An 18,881-nucleotide genomic window follows, 5' to 3' on the forward strand; every position below is an offset into this window, starting at 1 on the left:
GGGGGCTCACGTCACCAGACACGGCTAGCCTGGCATCCGCAGCCCCGAGGACAGGCTCCGATTCTTAACGTGCCTGCATCAGAACGGAGGACCGGCAGCTAAAACGTCTGCCCCACTGCACCCGGGATTGTCCAGAATGACAGACCGATCCTCTCCACGATCTGTGTCCGCGGGCAAAGCGGGGTGAGCCCAGGGGGAAACCTCGCTCCCCTTCCTGCTCTGGGATGTGCCCTGCGGTCTCCCGGCCTCAAGTCACTGCTGTCCCCGTGGGAGGGATGCCTTCCTCCCGGGGGTCGGGGGGCGCGTGTTGGCCCCCTGCCCTCTTCACTTCCCCCCCCTCCTCGTCCCCAAACAGCCGCTCACCGGCTTGGTCCTTCCTCCGGGGGCCTCGAGAACCACTCCTGGCACAAGGCTTCCTTTCGGCTCTCTCCTTCCTACCCCCCACCCCCCCCCCCCGGTGCCCCCAAACCCTCCGCCTCCCTCCTGTTGCCTCGTCTTCCCACCCTGGAAACTCTCACATGTGGCGTAGTGGCTCCCAAAACACATGTCCACCAGGACCCATAAATGTGACCTTCTTTGGAAAAGGGTCTTTGCAGATGTAGTCAAGGTTAGGATCCCGAAATGAGGGCAGGCCCCAATCCCATGACTGTCCCTACAAGAAAAGGGGACTGAGGGGAGACCACGAGAGACACAGAAAGGTGGCCATGTGGATGTGGACGCAGAGGTCGGGTGATGCATCCACGAGCCAAGGGTGGCCACGGGTGGCCCGGAGCCACCAGCAGCCAGGAGAAAGGCCTGGGCCGCCGGCTCCCTGGGGGCCTCTGGGTGGAACCAGACCCTCCAACACTCTGATTTTGGGTTCGGGCCCCCGAATCAATGCCAGATCTTCCATTTCTTAGGATTTTGAGCATTTCTCACATTGTCCCTTCCTCCCTGCCCCCAGTGGTCACCCATCGTCCCCTGGCGTGGCCGGCCCTCTTCACCCCAGAAAGGGCCCCCGTGTGGGCCCCGCAGGCTTGCCCAGTATCAGCTCCTTCCTGCCAAGAGCATCTTCAGGCTTGACGCTCCGTCCACGGACACCCGACCACCACCGGGACCCCGGAACCTCCCCCTCTAGCCACCCCGCCCCGCCACGTTCCCGTCAAGGCTGGTTCTCGCCTGGCGAGCTCCCTGCAGTTTCTGTCCGCCTGGAAAACTCCCTCTCCCGCCAGGTGTCAGCCCAAACTGCGCCTTCCTCTCGGGAACGCTTCCCCGCAGGGTTCCCGGCGCACGGGGCCGTGTGCTAGTCACCTCGTGTTTACACGGCTGTCGCCGGTCCTTCCGCTGCCGTGACCCGGGGCCCGGGGGAGGCCCTGCGTGCGGTATTTGTTGAGCGAATGCCCGCACGCCCGCACAGGCGACTCGGAAACGCCACCAGCCTCGCCTTTCTCTGCCAGTTTGGAACGGAAAAGCGAAAACCCAACTCACGGGTTCCACCCCAGGTCTGCGGGGTTGATGTACAGGATCCCGGCTCTGGAGACGGTGGCCGGGGTGGCCGTCCTCAGGTGGCTGATCTCAAACACCAGCCTCATGGTGCGGTTCAGGGGGATTCGCTCGTTGCTGGCCAGAGTGAGGACCTGGGAAGGGAGTCAGGCCTGTGGGTTTTCAGCGGCCGACGTGCCATTGTCCTGATGGTTCGTCACACGGGGGTGTCTCAGAACAAAGAGGGCCCGTGCACCTGTGCTCGTCACCAGCCAGCTTCCCTAGATGTCCCTGACACCTGTCCCACCCCCAGACAACACAGGAGGCTTCCCGAAGTGAGCACCGCGTAGGGCATCACTGTGATACCACATTTGTTTCTGGAAAGCGTGGCCCCGCCCCCCCCCCCCCGGAGTTCTTGTGTTCCCTGTTCCACCCAAGTAAGAATCGTCGTCTTCCGCTGTTTCTAGATCATTCTGAATTCTGTTTCTGTCTTCCAAGATGTTAGATGTCCTGCCACGTTATGTCACATGCCATTTAGGCAAGAAAGTTTTCCATATCTGTGCCCTTCACCCATGCTGCTGCCGTTCCAGACAGACCCTCACTCCCCAGGGCCAGCCTACGGAAGGTTCCGTCTCACTCCCCAGGGCCAGTCTACGGAAGGTTCTGTCCGTTGTGTGCAGCAGGTGGTGATGTGCTTCCCGTGAGCCCCCTGCCCCCCTCCGGGCCATCGCCAGGCTTTGAGGGTTAGCTCTAGAACCCAGGAGCCCCTTGAACCTTGTTGTCATCCATGACGGTGTTGAGAGATTCGATCCACATAGGGTCTATGTCCCCATCCAGGACGATCCACTTGGGGCCATCATGAGTGATGTTGGCCAGGTCCCGCATTATGGTGGAGAAAAGGCCTGTGAGTGAGTGGGGCCAGGGTGGGTGAGCAGGGTCGGGGTGGGTGAGCAGGCCCGGGGTGGGTGAGCAGGGCCGGGGTGAGCTGGGTCGGTGTGGGTGAGCAGGGCCGGGGTGAGCAGGGCCAGGGTGGATGATCTGGGCCGGGGTGAGCAGGGCCGGGGTGGGTGTGCAGGGCCGGGGTGGGTGAGCAGGGCTGGGGTGAGCAGGGCTGGGGTGGGTGAGCAGGGTCGGGGTGGGTGAGCAGGGCCGGGGTGGGTGTGCAGGGCCGGGGTGGGTGAGCAGGGCCGGGGTGGGTGTGCAGGGCCGGGGTGGGTGAGCAGGGCCGGGGTGGGTGAGCAGGGTCGGGGTGGGTGAGCAGGCCCGGGGTGGGTGTGCAGGGCCGGGGTGGGTGAGCAGGGCTGGGGTGAGCAGGGCCGGGGTGGGTGAGCAGGCCCGGGGTGCCCCTGGGACGCCTGCCGGTGACCCGCCTCCACTCCGCCTGCCCGGACCCGGCTCCTCCTACCGTCTTTCCACTCCCTGGTGGCCGGGTTGATGATCCCAAAGAGCTCGTCACAGGTGACTGCCTTGGGGTCCAGGTCCACAGCGATCGGCTTCCTCTTCATGTTCTGGTAGGTCTTGTGGAGAGACTTGAGGACCTGGGTGTGGGGGCGGGGGGGCGGGCGTTCACACCGGGCTCGGGGGCCCGGCCACTCCGGCTCCCGAACCCAGGAAGGTGCCCGCCACGAGGGCCGCGGGGGCCTCCTGCGAACCCCAGGCAGAATTCCTGCTCCGCGACTGTTGTGCTTTGCCGACACACGGGTGAGCGTGCGTCCCCCGAACGGTGGCCGAGGCAAGTAACCCGGGGACGGGGACCGCAGGCGCTCCCATCCGCGGACAGCGGAGCACCGTGTGCCCGGAGACCGGGCTAAGCTCGGGAAAACTCGCAGCGATTTCCTGACCGTGGAGGCCGTCCCCGCTCGCGGAAGAAAACTCCCCGCCATCCCTCCACCCAGAGAAAAGGGTGTTTAAGGACACTTGTCGGTGGTTCACGTGAACGCGCGTGTGTGTGCGTGTGTGTGTGCAGACATAAACATGCATACGTGTGGGGCGCCTGGGGGGGCTCAGCCGGTTGCGCATCGGGCTTCGGCTCCGGTCATGATCTGGCGGTTTCTGAGTTCGAGCCCCGTGTCGGCTGTCAGCACAGAGCCTTCTTCTGATCCTCTGTCCCCTCTTCCTGCCCCTCCCCTCTCCCTCTCTCTCTCAAAAATGAATAAACATTAAAAATGCATACATAGGGGCGCCTGGGTGGCGCAGTCGGTTAAGCGTCCGACTTCAGCCAGGTCACGATCTCGCGGTCCGTGAGTTCGAGCCCCGCGTCAGGCTCTGGGCTGATGGCTCGGAGCCTGGAGCCTGTTTCCGATTCTGTGTCTCCCTCTCTCTCTGCCCCTCCCCCATTCATGCTCTGTCTCTCTCTGTCCCAAAAATAAATAAACGTTGAAAAAAAAAAAATTTAAAAAAAATGCATATATATGTATATGTTCCTTTTAGAAGACTGGGTTCATATAGTTTCTGCCTTTTTAAAAATAACTTGTGAGCGTCCCCCGTGTTATTACTTTGGAAACGATCTTGAATTAATAGCACGGGAATCCATCCTGTGGGCGTTCGGCTGAACACTTGGCTGGCTTAGAATCTTCCGATGTTATCGATGTGAGTAATATTGGCCACCACCCTCTGCTTCTCACTATGCCCAGGTAGTGGCAGGGGACAGGGGACAGGAGTGGGGGTGGGGAGCTGGTGCAGGGGGGCAGGTGGGGACAGGAACGTGGGGAGCTGGTGCAGGGGGGGCAGGGGGGGACAGGAATGTGGGGGGGCTCACATGGGGGGAGGAGGGGACAGGAACGTGGGGGGCTTGCACAGGGGGGCAGGAGGGAACAGGAGGGTGGGGGTGGGGCACTGGCCACAGAGGGCCAGGTGGCTGGTGTCCAGGGGGAAGGAGCAGGAAGAGAGGAGGGCCCAGGACAAGGGCTGCGGCTGCCCCCGGGGTGTGGGGAGGTGACGAGGCCCTGCGAGGGTTGCGCGGGGGGCGGTGGGGGGGGGGGGGGGGCGGCGTGCCTGGGATTTGCCGCTGCCCGCGTTCCCGATGACGAACACTGAGTGCCGCACTTGGAGGAGCTCCTCGAGCTGTACGACCTTGAGCACGAAGCTGTCTTCCGCCTGCAGCTTGAGCTCGACGACGCTCTGCTTGATGATCTGGGGAGGCGCGCACAGGGCGGGGTGCTGGGCGCGGGGACCAGGCGGTCCTGGCGGGAGGGGGACTTCCTGCCTGGCAGGGGGTACTGTGAGGGAGGCCCCCCGGCGTGGCTGTGTTCGCTCGCTCGCTCGCTCGCTCGCCCTGCCGGTGATTCTCCCGAGCACCCCTGCGGGGGACAGACCTGCCCGAAGCCCTCTCTGCTCCCCCGGGAGACCCGGCCCCCAGCATTGAAAGAGGGGCCCCCCGGGGCTGGAAGGCCGTTCGTGGCTCCAGGGGGCCTCTCGTGGCAGAGGGAGCCGCGTGCCCCACCGTCGCACCTGCCATGGAGGTGCCGACGCGACACCCACCCCGCCCTGGCTGGACCCGAGGGCCCGCCAGGACCCACCTTTTCAAAATTCAGGTCCCGTTTGCGAGGCACGTCCAGGGCAGGGAAGAGGTCCCCGATCAGCCCCATGAACACAGGCAGGTCGTCGGTCACGATCTTGGGGATGTTGAAGTCTCTCAGCGCCCTCATCAGCACCTGGTCCTCCGCCCGGCTGGGGTCGCCCCTCTTCAGGGAGCCGGCCACCACCAGCACGGACTTGATGGCTCGCAGGCCCCAGTCGTAATGATCCTGGGGAGGGCAGGCACGGGCGGCGGACGTGAGCATGCCTTCCGGCTCGGGCAGCTTCCCCAGACCGGCCCGGAAGGCACCCTCCCCAGCCGCCCTGCGGGCCCCAGATGCCGTCAGCTCGCACCTGCTTCGACAGGAGCTCCCTGCACAAGGTGTAGAGCGTGATGAACTTCCTGGCCAGCAGGCGGGCGTCCAGAAAGCCCTCGGCCACCAGCATGATCTCACATATCAGTTCAAAGTCGGGGACGACCATGGCGCAGGGCCTGGGGGAGATCGGCCGGGGTGGGCCTCCGGCTTCTCCCGTCTTCCTCCCGCCACCCCATGGTTGGTTAGCTAGCCCGGCACCTCACCTGCCAGGCAGCCCGCAGCGTCAGGGTTTCGGGGCCGAGGGGGTGGGCTCCCAGCAGCCCCCCTCCACTCTCCACCTCCTTGGTTCCTCCTATGCCCTCTGCCCTCCGCCCGGGCTGTCGCCAGGCCCTACGCCTGTTCTACGGACTCTTCTCTGAACCCTGCCTTCCACCGAAGCGCACGTGCCCCGTGCCCTCCAGGAAGGCAGAGAGGGAAGACCGCCGCCTACTTTTAGAGGGGGCCCTGCCTGCTAGACCCCTCGCCTCCCTGACTGGGGAGCCCCGTGTCCCCGGCCTCTCCTGGCTCCCAGCTTGCTCTGGGCTAGCTTCCCCTCTGCCCACGCACCTGAACAAGGCTTTTAAGTTCTCGGGCAACTCGGTGCGTCCTGCGTAGCCAGGGTTCATGGTGATGAACAGGCCCACGGTGGGGATGAGGCTTATCATCTCTCCCAGGAAATTGAAAGTTTTCTTCTTGGCCCGAATTGCATCTTGGACACATTTTACCTAAACAAGCACACAGACACGTCCGCGTGGGAATGACCAGCTTCCTCGGGCTGGATCTCCGTCTGTGTTAAAGTGCATGGATGTGAGTTTGCAGAGGACGCTCCTGCTCTCTCTCTCTCTCTCTCTCTCTTTTTGAGGGGGGAGGGGCAGAGGGGGAGAGAGAGAGTCTTAAGTAGGCTCCATGCCCAGAGCAGAGCCCAGCTCAGACCTCAATCTCGTGACCCTGGGATCACGACCTGAGCTGAAATCAAGAGTCGTATGCCTAACCGACTGAGCCACCCAGGCCCTGTTTTCTCTCCTTGTAATGAAACTTCATTTTGAGACACTAGACTCCCGTGCAGTTTTCAGAAACAATGCGGAGCACATGCCCGGGTGCCCCCGCGTGTCCTACCCGGCGCCCCCTAGTGGTAACATCTGGCACAGCAGCAGTGCAGCATCACAAGCAGGACCCCAACACCGACAGGCAGTCGAGACAAGGGACATTGCCGTCACCACGAGGACCCCTCACGTGCCCTTCTGTAGCCATAGCCCCACTTCCCCCGGCCCCCACCTTCTCCTTGGCCCCCGGCTCCCCATTGCTGTAACCCTGCCATTTCACGAATGCTGTGTGGGATCGTGCAGCTTGTAATATGACGTAGCCCAGCAGAACGCCAGGGTGTCGTGCGGCGTGTAACGTGATGTCACCCAGCAGAACGCCGGGGACGCCCCCCCACCCCGGCCCCCAAGGGCGAAGCTGCCCCAGAGTTGGTTCCGCACTATCGCTGAGTGGTGTTCACCTCCTAGCGGCTCCGTGTGTCCCGTTCCTGCCCTGGAAGTGCCGCGTGGGAGCACTGATCAGAGCCACCTCTGTGTCAGACAGTCTTTAAGAAAGCCGGCCCTGGGGGATCTCTAAACTTCAGGGGTCCTTGGCCGGGTTTGAGGGTCCGCGCCGGCAGAGCGGCTGCGAGGCCGCGCGCCACCACTGGAGGGCGCCCCACGATCGCGGTTAAAACCTTCCAACCACCCGGACTTGAATTCAGAGTCTCCGCCTTCCCAGCAAAGTTCCCGCCCTCGGTCCTGGCCTTTCCTCCCTGGCTGGCCCGCAGCGCAGGGCTCCCTTCCAGAAGGGCTCCCCCCCCCCCCCGCCACCCCATGCGAAGCCTCTAGCTAGCACCCCGGGCCGGTCCCTGCTGGTCCATTGGAGTCAGAAAACATTCTGGGGTGCAGTGACCGACTTAGGGGGTGGGGCAGTAACTGCTGCTGCACTGGTGGACTGGGGCCGGGGGCACCCCAAGGCATCGGCCTTCGTCCCCTCTTTGCCTTCCCGGCCCCTGGCTCAGGGCTCGGGGACAGCTCTGTGTCAGGAGGGTAACAGTGGAGGATGTCAGCTACCCACGTTCACCTCCCATCCTGCCGGCCAGCCTGTGCCCTCAAAACCATCTTGTGGGTTAGGAGGTGGTTCCGATCACTGAACACAGAGGGTTCCGATCCCTGCCAAGCGCAGAGCTGGGGAGTCCGATCAGTGAGTTTCAACCGGGCCCCACGCCCAGGTTGTGAGTCTCGAGCGGAGGGGGGGCCGGGGTCCCCTCTGCGCCCCCCGCTCTGCCTCGCAGCCTCGTGTGCTGGCCGGAAGGCCTGGCTCCGGGGACCTGTGTCTGCTTCTCTGTCTGTTGTGCGGGGGTGGGGGTGGGGGTGGGGGTCCTCTGCACCAGCAACAGCCTGACCTCTGGGGCCTTTTGGAATATGCAAAGTTGCTTCTGGACCCCCAGCTTCGCCTCAGTTCCCCGGAGAGAGCCCTGTGGTTCTCACCTCCTGCGTGTGTGGGATCACGGGAGGAATGTGGGGTGAGCACAGGGCTGTCGCCACCTGAGCATCCTGTCCCCACCTGGTCCCCAGCGCCCCCCCCCGTGGTGCATTCCCGAAGTTCACGGGCAGATTCCCCCCTCCCCTCCAAGCACCGCTCTCTAACGCATCCTGCACTGACACCTGTTACAAAGAACTCTGTCCCCGGCCTCCAAGCAAACTCCGGCAGCCCCTCACCTGCGGTCGGTTACGTACACGCCGCTCTCTCCGATGCTCACTGGTTTCGCTTCCGTGTGCCTGCCCGGACCCCGGGCCCCCGAGGGACAGCCCCGGGGGAGACCGCCCGTCTCTGTGCCACAGCACCCCTCGCTGCACGGCGCATTAAGCCCCGCGGGGCCCTACCTGCACGGCGATCACCGACAAGACTTCCACCGAGATTCGGTTGAACTCGTCGAAACAGCCCCAGGCTCCCGTCTGGGCCAGGCCCTTGTAGATGTTGCCGCAGGACTAGAGAGGGTGAGAGGGGAGAAGGGAGCCCTGGGGAGAGGAAGGCAGGCGGAGGGCCGGCGCCCCCCGCCTCAGGCGGGGCTAATACCGCGTGGAGCTGGCCGCCGGGGAGAGCCCATCCTGCCCCGGTGATCTCCCTGGGGTGGGGGCTGCCCTGCCACCCCCTGCCCCAGCTGGACAGTTCAGACAAGCGCATTCGTGCAATGTTCTTCTTGCACACAAGGGAGGGGGCTTCTCTCTGAGGGGCTGGTGGGGCGTGAGTGTCAGTTTCTTCTAGATGCTTCTGGCACCCCAGTCCTCAGCTGGGTGATCGGCAGTCTTCAGGGATTCTGCGAGGGCTCCAGGGAGTGTTTCGCTCCTTCTGGGGCGTCCGGGTTCAGGTTTGACTTCTCCGGACTACAGAGGCTGGCGTGGACCGTGGCCTTGCTGGTGAGGTTGCTGGTGCCACCTCAGGAGGGTCGGGCCCCGGGGCTCACATGAGGGTGGGGAAGGGACTGGAGGCCCCCGCAGACCCAGGCTCCCGGCCTCAGGCCCACCCCCAGCCCTCCTGTCGGAAGCTGCTCTACGGGGCCTCCAAGAGGGTATGCACTCTCCCGGGACCCTCAGAAAACTGACACCATTCTGCACAGTCTCCAGGGCCTGGCGGGGCCCGGCCTGGCCTCTGGCTCCCCTCCTAAGCCTGCCTGGACTTGCTTTTACCCGGAAGCCCCAGGCTGGATGAACCACGACACAGGTGCCCCCAGCCACCAGGGGGAAAGCTCAGAGCCGAGGCTGGGAGGAGGTCCCTTCCTAGGGCGGGTCAGGACATTCGGGGCTGGGCGTGCTGACCCTAGGAGCCTCTTCCAGACGTGTTAGTCATATCCACGAGGCCCCAGCTTCCCGGGAGGGCCAAGACGGCCAGCAGGGACACAGCTGCTGAGCCTGCTGTGTACAGAGACTCTGCAGACCGGGAACCTGGGGCCTCTCCTCCCCTGGTTCGGCCTGCAGTGTCCAGATGCCTAGAACACGCTTGGAGCGTGGAGGGTGCTGTACGTGGTCCCCACGGGGGCCTCTGGCCGCCCCCTCTGGGCCTGGGAGCTCACCTTATAATCCATTTGCTCGGAGCAGTTGAAGACATACACCATGGTGCCCAGGGCCCTGCCCAGATCCTTGGTGGTCTCGGTCTTTCCCGTCCCGGCGGGGCCGGCAGGGGCTCCGCCCATGATCAGGTGAAGGGACTGGGTCAAGGTTATGTAGCATCTGTAAGGGACCTCTGATCATCCCGAGTGCGGCGACCCCACGGCTGCCCCCTCTCCTCTCACCATAGGGTCAGCTCGTCGTGCCCATGGTGCACCTGCTGGGCGCCAGGGAGGGACAGGGACCGGCCCGGCCAGCGCGCGAGACGCGGCCCAGGAACCAGCACCGTCCTGGGGCAGACGCAGCACAGACGCTGTGCCCACCGCGGGGCGGAGTAAACCAGTGACCGTCACCTCACCATCTTGGAGGGCTCGCTCTGAGCACCTCCTGGCCGGTCGGAGTGCTTCATCTCATTAAATCGCTCCTTCTTCCACAAGCTCATTCGTAAGATGGCACCCCCCCCCCCGCTGCAGGCCCCCAGAGAGGATAAGCCAGTCCCCCAAGACCGCACGGCTAGTGAAGTGATGGGTCCAGAACGCGGCGCCCGAGGCTGGGTGTCCCCACCGGGTGGCAGGACTGAGTCCGAACGCAGGCCTCCCCGACCCAAGTGCCTGGTTCTGTCAGCCACGGGGGGCTGGGGGCGGGGTGGGGGGGACATTCGGGTCTGACAGCGCGAGGGAGCACGGGGAAGGGTCCGCAGAAAACAGGCGGTTTCCTTTCCCGGTTGCTCGGGAAGCGACGGGCGCCGGTGCCCTCACCTGTCCGTGAGGGGGGTGATGACCAGCCTCGGCGTGTTGCCCAGGTACTCGTACGAGTACTGGATTTGGGCGTCGCAGATGTTGGCAAAGCAGTGTCTCCTGTCCTCGTCCCAGCGATGCCGGAGCTGTGACTGCCAGGTGAAGGCCTGGGAGCTCTCCACCTGCAGGGAGGCGGCAGGAGGCGGGAGTGTGGGAGCCACAGCTGACCCAGGAAGGGCCCCCGTCCCTCCTGCAGGGTCCCACCCCCCCCACCCACCCCCACCTCCCCCAGCCCAATCCTGATGAGCGAGCCCCTCCCCCCGGATTGACTGCTCACCAGGGGTGAGTCTCAGAGAGGGATGGGGTTGGGGGGGAGGCACAGGGGGAGGTGGCTGCCACCAGGAATAGAGCGGCCTCTCCAGGAAGAGGCACGAACGGGGGGCTGGGGTCCCCAAACACCTGACCCTTGCCCGAGCGCCCGTGCCTTGGCCGTGATCATCTTGGCGACCACATCCCGCGCGTGCACATCGACGGTACAGACGGTCATGATTTTCATCCTGTCGCCGGCAGTGAGGGTTCCAATGAGCAAGGTGATGAGCGCGTTCAGCTGGCTCATCTGCAGGGGCAGAGGCACCTCGGCTGGGACCCCACGTGCTGCCCATGCCCACCCCCCCACCCTGCCTGGCTGCCTGGGTCCCCTGGGAGCTCACGGCAGGGGGGACGGTAGGGTAGGCACGACCGGCACGCCTTTGCTTACAAACAGGGAGCGCAGAGAAAGTTCTTCATATCCCCCAAGTGGGGGGGGGGGCGGGGTAAGCAGAGAAGCCCCTGATGGAATTCCGCGGAGGCTCAAAAAATGACGTAGCACGAGAAAAATCTAGCGCCACGGGGAGATGGTGGGTATTCAGTAAAAGCGGGGGGTTTTGAAGCCCTGCAGATAGTGTGTGTGTTATTTACGTGCAAGTCAATCACACGCACGTGAAAAGATCAGAAGTGTACATACAAATCGTTGACGGTTGGCACAACAGGTGGGGGGGGTTATGGGTAGCTTTCCTCACGTAAAAAAATTATCTTTAGTTTCAAAATTTCTTTAAGAAAATGCTTATTTATTTCTTTATTGTGGACGAGGGGGAGAGAGAGAGAGAGAAGGAATGAATGAACGAATGAATGAATCCCAAGCAGGCTCTGTGCTGTCAGCACAGATCCCCGTGTGTGGCTTGATCCCACGAACCGTGAGATCACGACCTGAGTCGAAAGCAAGAGTCAGACGGTTAACCGAAGAGGCCACCCGGGCACCCCTAGCCAAGAATCTTTCTATTTGTTTATTTTTTTAAATTATTTTAAATCAATTAATTTTTTTTTTTTTGATATTTCCAACATCAAACTTTACTAGAAGATCCAAGAATCTTTCAAAAAAGGCTCACGGTAGCCTTTGATGATTTCCAGACCAAAAAATTAAAGTTATCCGTTTCTAATAAGTTTTTTTTAATGTATATTTATTCTTGAGAGAGAGTGAGTGAGGGAGTGAGCCGGGGGGCGGTCAGAGGGAGACACAGAATCAGAAGCAGGTTCCAGGCTCCGAGCTGTCCGCACAGAGCCCGACGCGGGGCTCGAACCCACCAACTGTGAGATCATGACCTGAGCCGAAGTCAGATGCTTAACCCCCTGAGCCACCCAGGCGCCCCTAAAGTTACGTATTTCTAAAACGGTTGGTTTCCTTTGGGCAGAACCACTGGGGGTTGCCAAGACTGGAGCGCTTTGGGCTGACCGACGGGTAGGGCAATCCCGCAAGGGCACAGCCGCAGAGCGGATGCCTCTGGAAATCTCTCGGCAGTGTTTCGGATGGACCCGCGGGACCACGCACCTGCTTTTTGTTGTAATCTTTGATGGCGTTCTCATAGCCTTCCTCCAGCCTCGCGAACGCCAGGCCCACCTCGGTGGCCCACCAGATCTGCGTGCACGTGAGCGCAATCTGAAAACAGACGGGCCCCCCCCCCGTCGCCCGCGCTGTGAGTGTCACTTCTGATAAAACAGTCCCTGCCGGCCAGATAGGCTGTTACCGGTTGGACTGACCGAGGGGCAGGTGAACACAGCCACCCCCACGCCACCCGAGCCTCAGACCTGGGCTGGGTAATCAAAGATCCACTGCTCCCTCGGCTTTTCCTCGTACGTCACCACGGCTTCTGGAATCTCGTGTCGGAGCGTGGCGCGCATTCGGTCGAGCACTCGGTTCAGCCAGACTTCCACCTGGGGACGGGAGCCACACTAACCCGACGGGCCCTGAGCTCAGCTAGCTCCAAAGACTCACTTTGTCATTAAAAAAAAAAAAAAAAAAAGTACCAGTGGTCGTCACCCCAGGGGTAGGAAAGTCAAGGTTTTTGCAGAGCAGGAAGAATGACCTGCTTAACAAAATACACTTGGGAAACCCAGTGGTGCCCCCCACCGAGACTTGTCGCACTGGGCTGGGTGTTCAAGCGTGCATGTGATCTCCAGGCAGACAGGGGAGGGGATCCAGAGAAAATTCTAGAAGACTGGCTATGTCTGGGCCCCTGGGGTGCTACTGATGTTGGGAGACATGGCGTCTGTCCTCTCGGGTCCCCGGCATGTTCTGGCTGTTCCTCAGGTGGTCCCGTGGGACAAACTTGCAGCCGGGCCTTCTTTGTATTTGGAAATACAAGCCCTCAAGTAGCCATTGCTGGCAGGGGTGGGGTAGGTGGGTGGCGGCGGGGGAGGGGGCGGGGTGGAAACAGGACAATCAGGTTGGTTTTTCTTTTAGACTAAAGACGGTGCAGGCCAACTGTGTCTGTAAGGAGCTAACGGGGGGGGGGGGGGGGGAGCGGGTCTGAACACGCCTCCGTGACTGGCTCTTGCCCCAGCCCTGCCAACCTTGTCCTGATTTTCCTTGAGCCAAAGCCGGATGCTTAACCGACTGAGCCCCCCGGGCGCCCCTGAGATCTTCCTCTTTCCTCCCCCAGCGAATTTGTCTCTGAGCTACATTTCGTTTACGATGATGTCGAAATCCCATTTGGTTGCTGAGTTGGGCAATGAGACGGGGGTGGGGGGTGGTGGACAAGGGGCTGCCGGAAGTTTCTGTCGGCAGGAGGTGGCCTCTCAGGGAGGCTAGAGAAGGGAACGGGCCGCCCGAGGTGAGGAGAGCTCTCTGGTCAAAGCCCTAGATCTGACTGTTCGGGGCCCCTCCAGGCGGCCCCCCCACAAGCCCTCGAACAGCTGGACCGTGTCAGAAACCTCCCCTCCCCACCCCTCCTCTTCTGGCTGTTGGCTCGCAAGATACGCTTCAGGCTGTGCAGGCGAGGCGTTTCCGGAAATGCTGTAAGGAAGCTGGTGGAGCTTTTATTCGAGAGAAGGACCGTCATGGGCCGGCGGCCGTGCCGACACCCCCCGCCAGAGGTCCCCGCTGTCCCTCCAGCGCGGACGTGCCCGCGGCGCTCACCTGCCCCGAGAGGTCACACTCTTGGTCAAAGTGAACGTACTCGTCTTCCTTGCTGTGCATGCCCAGGCCGACTTTGAGAGGCTTCCTGTCGTCATCGAGGCGGAACTCCAGCTTGCACAGGCTGTCGAAGAGCTTGGCCAGGTGACGGCCCACCTGGGGCGGGACAGGGCAGACACTGGGTCAGGTGAACCAGGGGCTGGGGGGGGGCGGGGGGGGCACACGGCCTGCTTCTCTCCCCCTCCTCTGATCGGTGATGACCAAACATGTGTGACCAACCAAGGGCACAGCGGAGGGCTCTGAGGCGGGAGCCGGCACTGAGAGACAAAGGTCTGTTCCGGAAGATTCCGTTTCCTTGACAAGGCCGTGTCCCTGGGCCACCCCACGCCATCCCGTGACTTCACGATTCAAGGAAAGTATAGTGAAATATAGTCGTTTCCCCCACCTGCCTAGTTGGTTACCCCTTTTCTCTTTCAGCAGAGCCTCAAGGAGACCTCTCCTCCTGGCTCTCGGGGCCTGGGGTCTGTTAGGACCAGCCAGCGGGCGGGTCTCTGAGAAGCAGCGGCCCACCAAGCCCCGGGCCTCCAACCCATCTTCCAGATGAGGAAAGCGAGGCACGGGAGCTATGGGACAGGATCTGAGACGCGTCCAGTGAAGCGGTCATGGCCGGGCCCCCGGCAGTTTCTGGCGCGGACGGCCTTGTGGAGGTGACGTGCACCCACACGCCTCCACCCCAGCCAGGGCTGCCGAGGGGACGAGCACGGGGCCGCCCGGGGCCCACCTACCTCCACGGGGTTGTTTCCGTTGGAGAGAATGTCCAGGAGGTCAGCCGAGGAGACAAAGTAGAACCTCGGGAAAGCCAGTCTTTTGGTCTCTAAATATTCCGCCAAGGCCTTTTCGCACACGGCCAGGCTAGGAGGGGGCAGAAAAGGGGGCTGTTGAGGCCCAGTCCTGGGAAGGCCTCCTCCAGCCCAGCCCAGCCCAGCCCAGCCCGTCCGCACTGGGCTGACAGCCCCGGAGACGCCCGGCTCGCAGCCCGTTTCATTCAGACCTTCCGACCTGACACGCCGCGGGCGTTCCTCTGAGGCCGGACACACGCTGCGTGGCCGGCGTGGCGCCCTGTGGCCGGGAGCACGAGCCCCCAGGAAGGGGGGTTTGCTCTGTCCTGGCCCGGCGAGGGGGCGGGGCGCGGGCTGATGGCTCAGGTCCCTGCAGCCAGGACGCCTCTCACCCGGACAGGCGTGGGGACCCACCTCTTCTTCAGGTTCTCGAGTTTGTCATAGAGGCCGGGTTTGTTGGTGGCCTCCACCACGTTGGGAGTTTTCACCGCCTCCTCCATCAGGGCCTGGGAAGAGACGGGACCCCCCCGCCCCGCAGGGCGTCAGTAGCCGCGTTTTCTCCGCAGAGCCCTTCCCGCAAAAGCCCGGGAGGAGGGAGAAGGCTGTGCTCGCCTTGAACTGCAGGTCAATGCCGTCGAAGCGCCTGGAGTCCTCCGGCAGCTGGGCGCGGATGTCTTCTGAGCCGATGAAGATGCTCTCCAGGTGGCTCCAGGTTCTCTGGACCTCAAACCAGATGGAGATGACGGAGTCCGCTGTGGACAGCTTCTGCTGCCAGCTCGTCACCTCCTTCAGGAAGTGGGACAGGTACTTGGACATCATCAGGTTCTGCAGCTGGACCTGGTTGTCCTCCAGTGTCTCCACCAGCACCTCGTCCGACTTCAGCATCATGGTGCCCGTGCGTGCGTGCGGCTCGTGCTCAAACTCCATGGTGGACCAGGTGCTGTCCAGGGCTTTCAGAACCTTCCAGGGGACACAGAAACGGGCTCCCTCAGCGGCTGGCAGGAGGGGCCGAGAAGGACCCGGAGTTCTCTGGAACACGGGACGAAGCCCTGCTTTGAGAAGACCGACACGACACGTTCACGCCAGCAACACTGATAGCCGCCAAGAGGGGGAAACAACCCAACTGTCCGTCAACAGACGAACAGACAGCCAAAACGAACAGGTCATCGGCAGGCCGTTGGGCCATAAAAAGGAATGAAGTTCGGACATACGCTCCCACACGGATGGACCTTGAAGACATCACGCCACGTGAAAGCAGCCAGACGGAAAAGGCCATACGTTGCGCGACCCCGTTCATACGAGACGGCGGGATGGGCGAATCCATGGGGACGGTGGGTTCGTGGTGGCTTAGACGAGGGACAGGGATGTACGGGAAGGTGGGGGGATTTCTAGAGGGCGCGGCTTTCTTTTTGAGTTGACGAAATGCCCCAACGTGGAATAATTCTACCACGTGATGCTTGCCCACATCTATGGAGAGACAAAAGCCACTGAGTTGTACGCGTTACATGGGTGAGTGCGACGGCATGTGAATTATGGCTCAAAGAAAGCCAAAACGCGACAACTGACACTCGCCAAGCAGGTGAGGAGACAGGTTTGAACTGCAGAGGGAATCCTCCCCAGTGTCCCTGTGTCCCGGGACCGCCCCAGCCAGCCAGTGGCCAGCCCTCCTGCCTTCCCTCCTTCCACCTCTCCTCCAAAGCCACAAACAAGGGTGCTCCGTGAGAGGAGAGAGCTCGGGGCAGTTTTAAATGTGCTACCATCGTTGGGGAGCCTGGGCGGCTCCGTCGGTTAAGCGTCCGACTTCGGCTCAGGTCACGATCTCACGGTTCGTGGGTTTGAGCCCCGCATCGGGCTCTGTGCTGATGGCTCAGAGCCTGGAGCCTGTTTCCGATTCTGTGTCTCCCTCGCTCTCTGACCCTCCCCCACTCGCACTCTGTCTCTGTCTCTCTCAAAAATCAATAAAACATTAAAAAAAAAAGTGTCACCATTGCGCACAGGAGACAGAAGTGTAGCCAGGGTGGAGGAGTGGGGTGGAGGGGTGGGATCCTTTCCTCGGTAATAAATTCTGGAAGTATCTGGGGGGCGTCGGTTAAGAGAAAGCCCACCAAGCTTTTGTTTTTGTGTTATGTGGCTGCTGGACCCCATGCTTGTAGGCGGTGGGCGGGTGGGTCATGTTCAGCATCATCCCATACGAACAACATTGCTTTTGAAAAAAAAAAAAAAAAAAAAAAAATACCTTTTCCATCCCCGACTCTTTCACAGCCTTGTCCACGATGTTCCGGACCTCGTCCTCGTATTTGTGGAGGTTTAACTGTAGTAAATCTGCCAGGGTGGTCTCATCTGACATTTCGAATTTCACCTGGGGGGTGGGGTGGGGGGAGAGGCACGTTCCGCATCAGGTCCTTTAGCACGGGACAGACATCTCTGTGCCTTGTGGAGAGAGGCAGGTGAGCAAGTAATCCGGGCTGCAGGGGGGGAGCGAGCGGGAGCTCTGTGCCACCTTTGACGGGCTCCGTGACTTGGGTGAGTGGCTCTTGAGATGAGATCATCCTGGATTATCTGTGTGGCACCTAAACCCAGGTGTCCTTATAAGAGAGAGGAGAGGGGAAGGGAGGGGAGGGGAGGGGAGGGGAGGAGAGGAGAGGAGAGGGCTTTGAAATGCAGAAGAAAGCCATGTGGTCACAGACACGGAGATTGGTGGGACGCGGGAGGCAGCCACAAGCCAAGGAACGCCTGGGGCCACCACAAGCTAGAAGAGGCAGCGAAGGACTGTCCCCAGGAGGCTTCAGAGGGGGGGACCCCTGCCCACACCCTGATTTCAGACTTCCGGCCACAGAGCCACGAAAGAACACGTTTCTGTGGTTGGAAGCCCCCGGTGTGTGGTTCTTTGCTGTAGGAGCCCCCGGATGCTAACGCACCTGCTCAGGGATCAATGCTATTGACGTTACTCGCCATTGTTTTCGTAGCAGGCAGAGCTGAGTCTCGGGCACTGTCGCTCTAGTGACAGAATCAGGTGCTGGCCTTGTGCCACCCAGTCCTCAAACCCCTTCCACACGCCCTCTCCTTCGTTCTCGCCGTCACACGGACATTTCCCGACACCGCTTCTGAGCCCCCTCTGGAAACTGGCTTAACCAACTGATAGAACGGAGCGTCTCCCGATCACATTTGGGAAAATAGCTGCTGGGGTTTCACTAAGTCCCCGGCTGGGGCGTCTTAGGTGCCTGTTGATCGCCGGCCAGGGATCTCTCCCGGGGCGCCTGGGTGGGCATATGAAGCTGCTGGCCAGTGGCCTGGAAAAGCTGTGGTCTCAGCACCCAAGTACTCCGGACAGCCTTTCTGGTTGTCTTGTGTGTCTTTCTCCCAAGGCTCAAGCCACACCCCATCTGCTCCTGAAGCCTTTTCTGTCCTTCCCTGCCCTCGGAGAGGATGCCTCCTCTAAACTCAGAATCGCTGCTGAAAATCCCACTCGGGGATCCCGAATATGATGGCTCATGCTATCCTCCTCTCACTTCCCTGAGAACAGAGGCTGTGTATTCCCTCTCCCTCTCTCTCTCTCTCTCTCTCTATCCTGGGCACCGCTGCGGGGCCTCTGCAGAGTAGCTGTCCAATATAGTTTTGTTCAATGCTTGCAGACGGTGGGAACTGTTCCTATCTGCCTCCTGCAGATGTCGATGCCAATAACAGCCCCCCGACTAGGGGACACCCCTGGGAAAATTAGGACGCTAGGGCTCTGTGGTCCCGGGGTGCACGGGGAAGCCAGGAGAGCTGTTCACCCGAGGCGAACTTCCGGAACCCTGTGGACAGTCAACTTACAACCGAAACCGACTGCCGGATTCGCAGGGCCCAGTGCAAAATGAAAACGATGGGACCCTTTGTTAAAAAATTATTAGGAATTCCCAGACGGCCACAGCAGAGCGCTGCAAGCAGCACGGGGGCCCTCTGCGCGCAGACCCCTACCCCCCCCCCCGCCCCCGCGTGACCGGTCCAGGTCACAGGTGCCCGAAGCCGGCCTTGCCCAGGCCCGGCTTCGCCCGCGTCGGGCCAGCCGGCCGCCAAGCGCACTACCTGGGTGGCCTGCATGAGCTGGTGCCAGTGGCGGTCCCGGATGGCGGGGTTCTGCAGCTCGCTGACGGCACGCAGGGACGTGATGGTGTTCTTCACCATGTTGTCCAGCCCCACGAAGGCATCCCAAGCTTTTATCTCCTTGTCCAGGGACCTCACGTCCTTGGCAAACTTCTTACAGTCTGTGTCCATCTGTTCGACGTTAATATGTTTCCACTTGGTGGTCTTCCAGTTGTCGATGCTGGTGTTCACCTGAGGTGGGGACAGCTCACTGAAGGTTCGGGAAGACGGCCGGGTTACCTTCCTGCCGTGGCCCCCCGGGGAACAGCGAG

General features: G+C 61.7%; 1 protein-coding gene across 1 annotated transcript in view; it reads right to left on the minus strand.

Moving 5' to 3' along the window:
* Window positions 1-18,881, minus strand: part of DNAH17 (dynein axonemal heavy chain 17) — a 101,391-nt gene that overhangs the window by 42,708 nt on the left and 39,802 nt on the right. Inside the window, exons 25-43 of the mRNA XM_030295066.1 lie at window positions 18,553-18,801; window positions 16,724-16,846; window positions 15,100-15,447; window positions 14,902-14,993; window positions 14,434-14,560; window positions 13,652-13,804; window positions 12,322-12,447; window positions 12,065-12,172; window positions 10,685-10,816; window positions 10,222-10,382; window positions 9,430-9,586; window positions 8,243-8,347; window positions 5,901-6,058; window positions 5,332-5,470; window positions 4,980-5,207; window positions 4,456-4,593; window positions 2,867-2,999; window positions 2,236-2,363; window positions 1,468-1,616 (exon numbers count right to left, since the gene is read on the minus strand). Coding sequence (XP_030150926.1) covers window positions 1,468-1,616; window positions 2,236-2,363; window positions 2,867-2,999; window positions 4,456-4,593; window positions 4,980-5,207; window positions 5,332-5,470; window positions 5,901-6,058; window positions 8,243-8,347; window positions 9,430-9,586; window positions 10,222-10,382; window positions 10,685-10,816; window positions 12,065-12,172; window positions 12,322-12,447; window positions 13,652-13,804; window positions 14,434-14,560; window positions 14,902-14,993; window positions 15,100-15,447; window positions 16,724-16,846; window positions 18,553-18,801 — 2,954 coding nt within the window. The remainder of the gene's footprint in view (window positions 1-1,467; window positions 1,617-2,235; window positions 2,364-2,866; window positions 3,000-4,455; window positions 4,594-4,979; window positions 5,208-5,331; window positions 5,471-5,900; window positions 6,059-8,242; window positions 8,348-9,429; window positions 9,587-10,221; window positions 10,383-10,684; window positions 10,817-12,064; window positions 12,173-12,321; window positions 12,448-13,651; window positions 13,805-14,433; window positions 14,561-14,901; window positions 14,994-15,099; window positions 15,448-16,723; window positions 16,847-18,552; window positions 18,802-18,881) is intronic.

Source organism: Lynx canadensis, chromosome E1 (genome assembly GCF_007474595.2).
Source record: "Lynx canadensis isolate LIC74 chromosome E1, mLynCan4.pri.v2, whole genome shotgun sequence".
NCBI classification, from domain to species: domain Eukaryota; kingdom Metazoa; phylum Chordata; class Mammalia; order Carnivora; family Felidae; genus Lynx; species Lynx canadensis.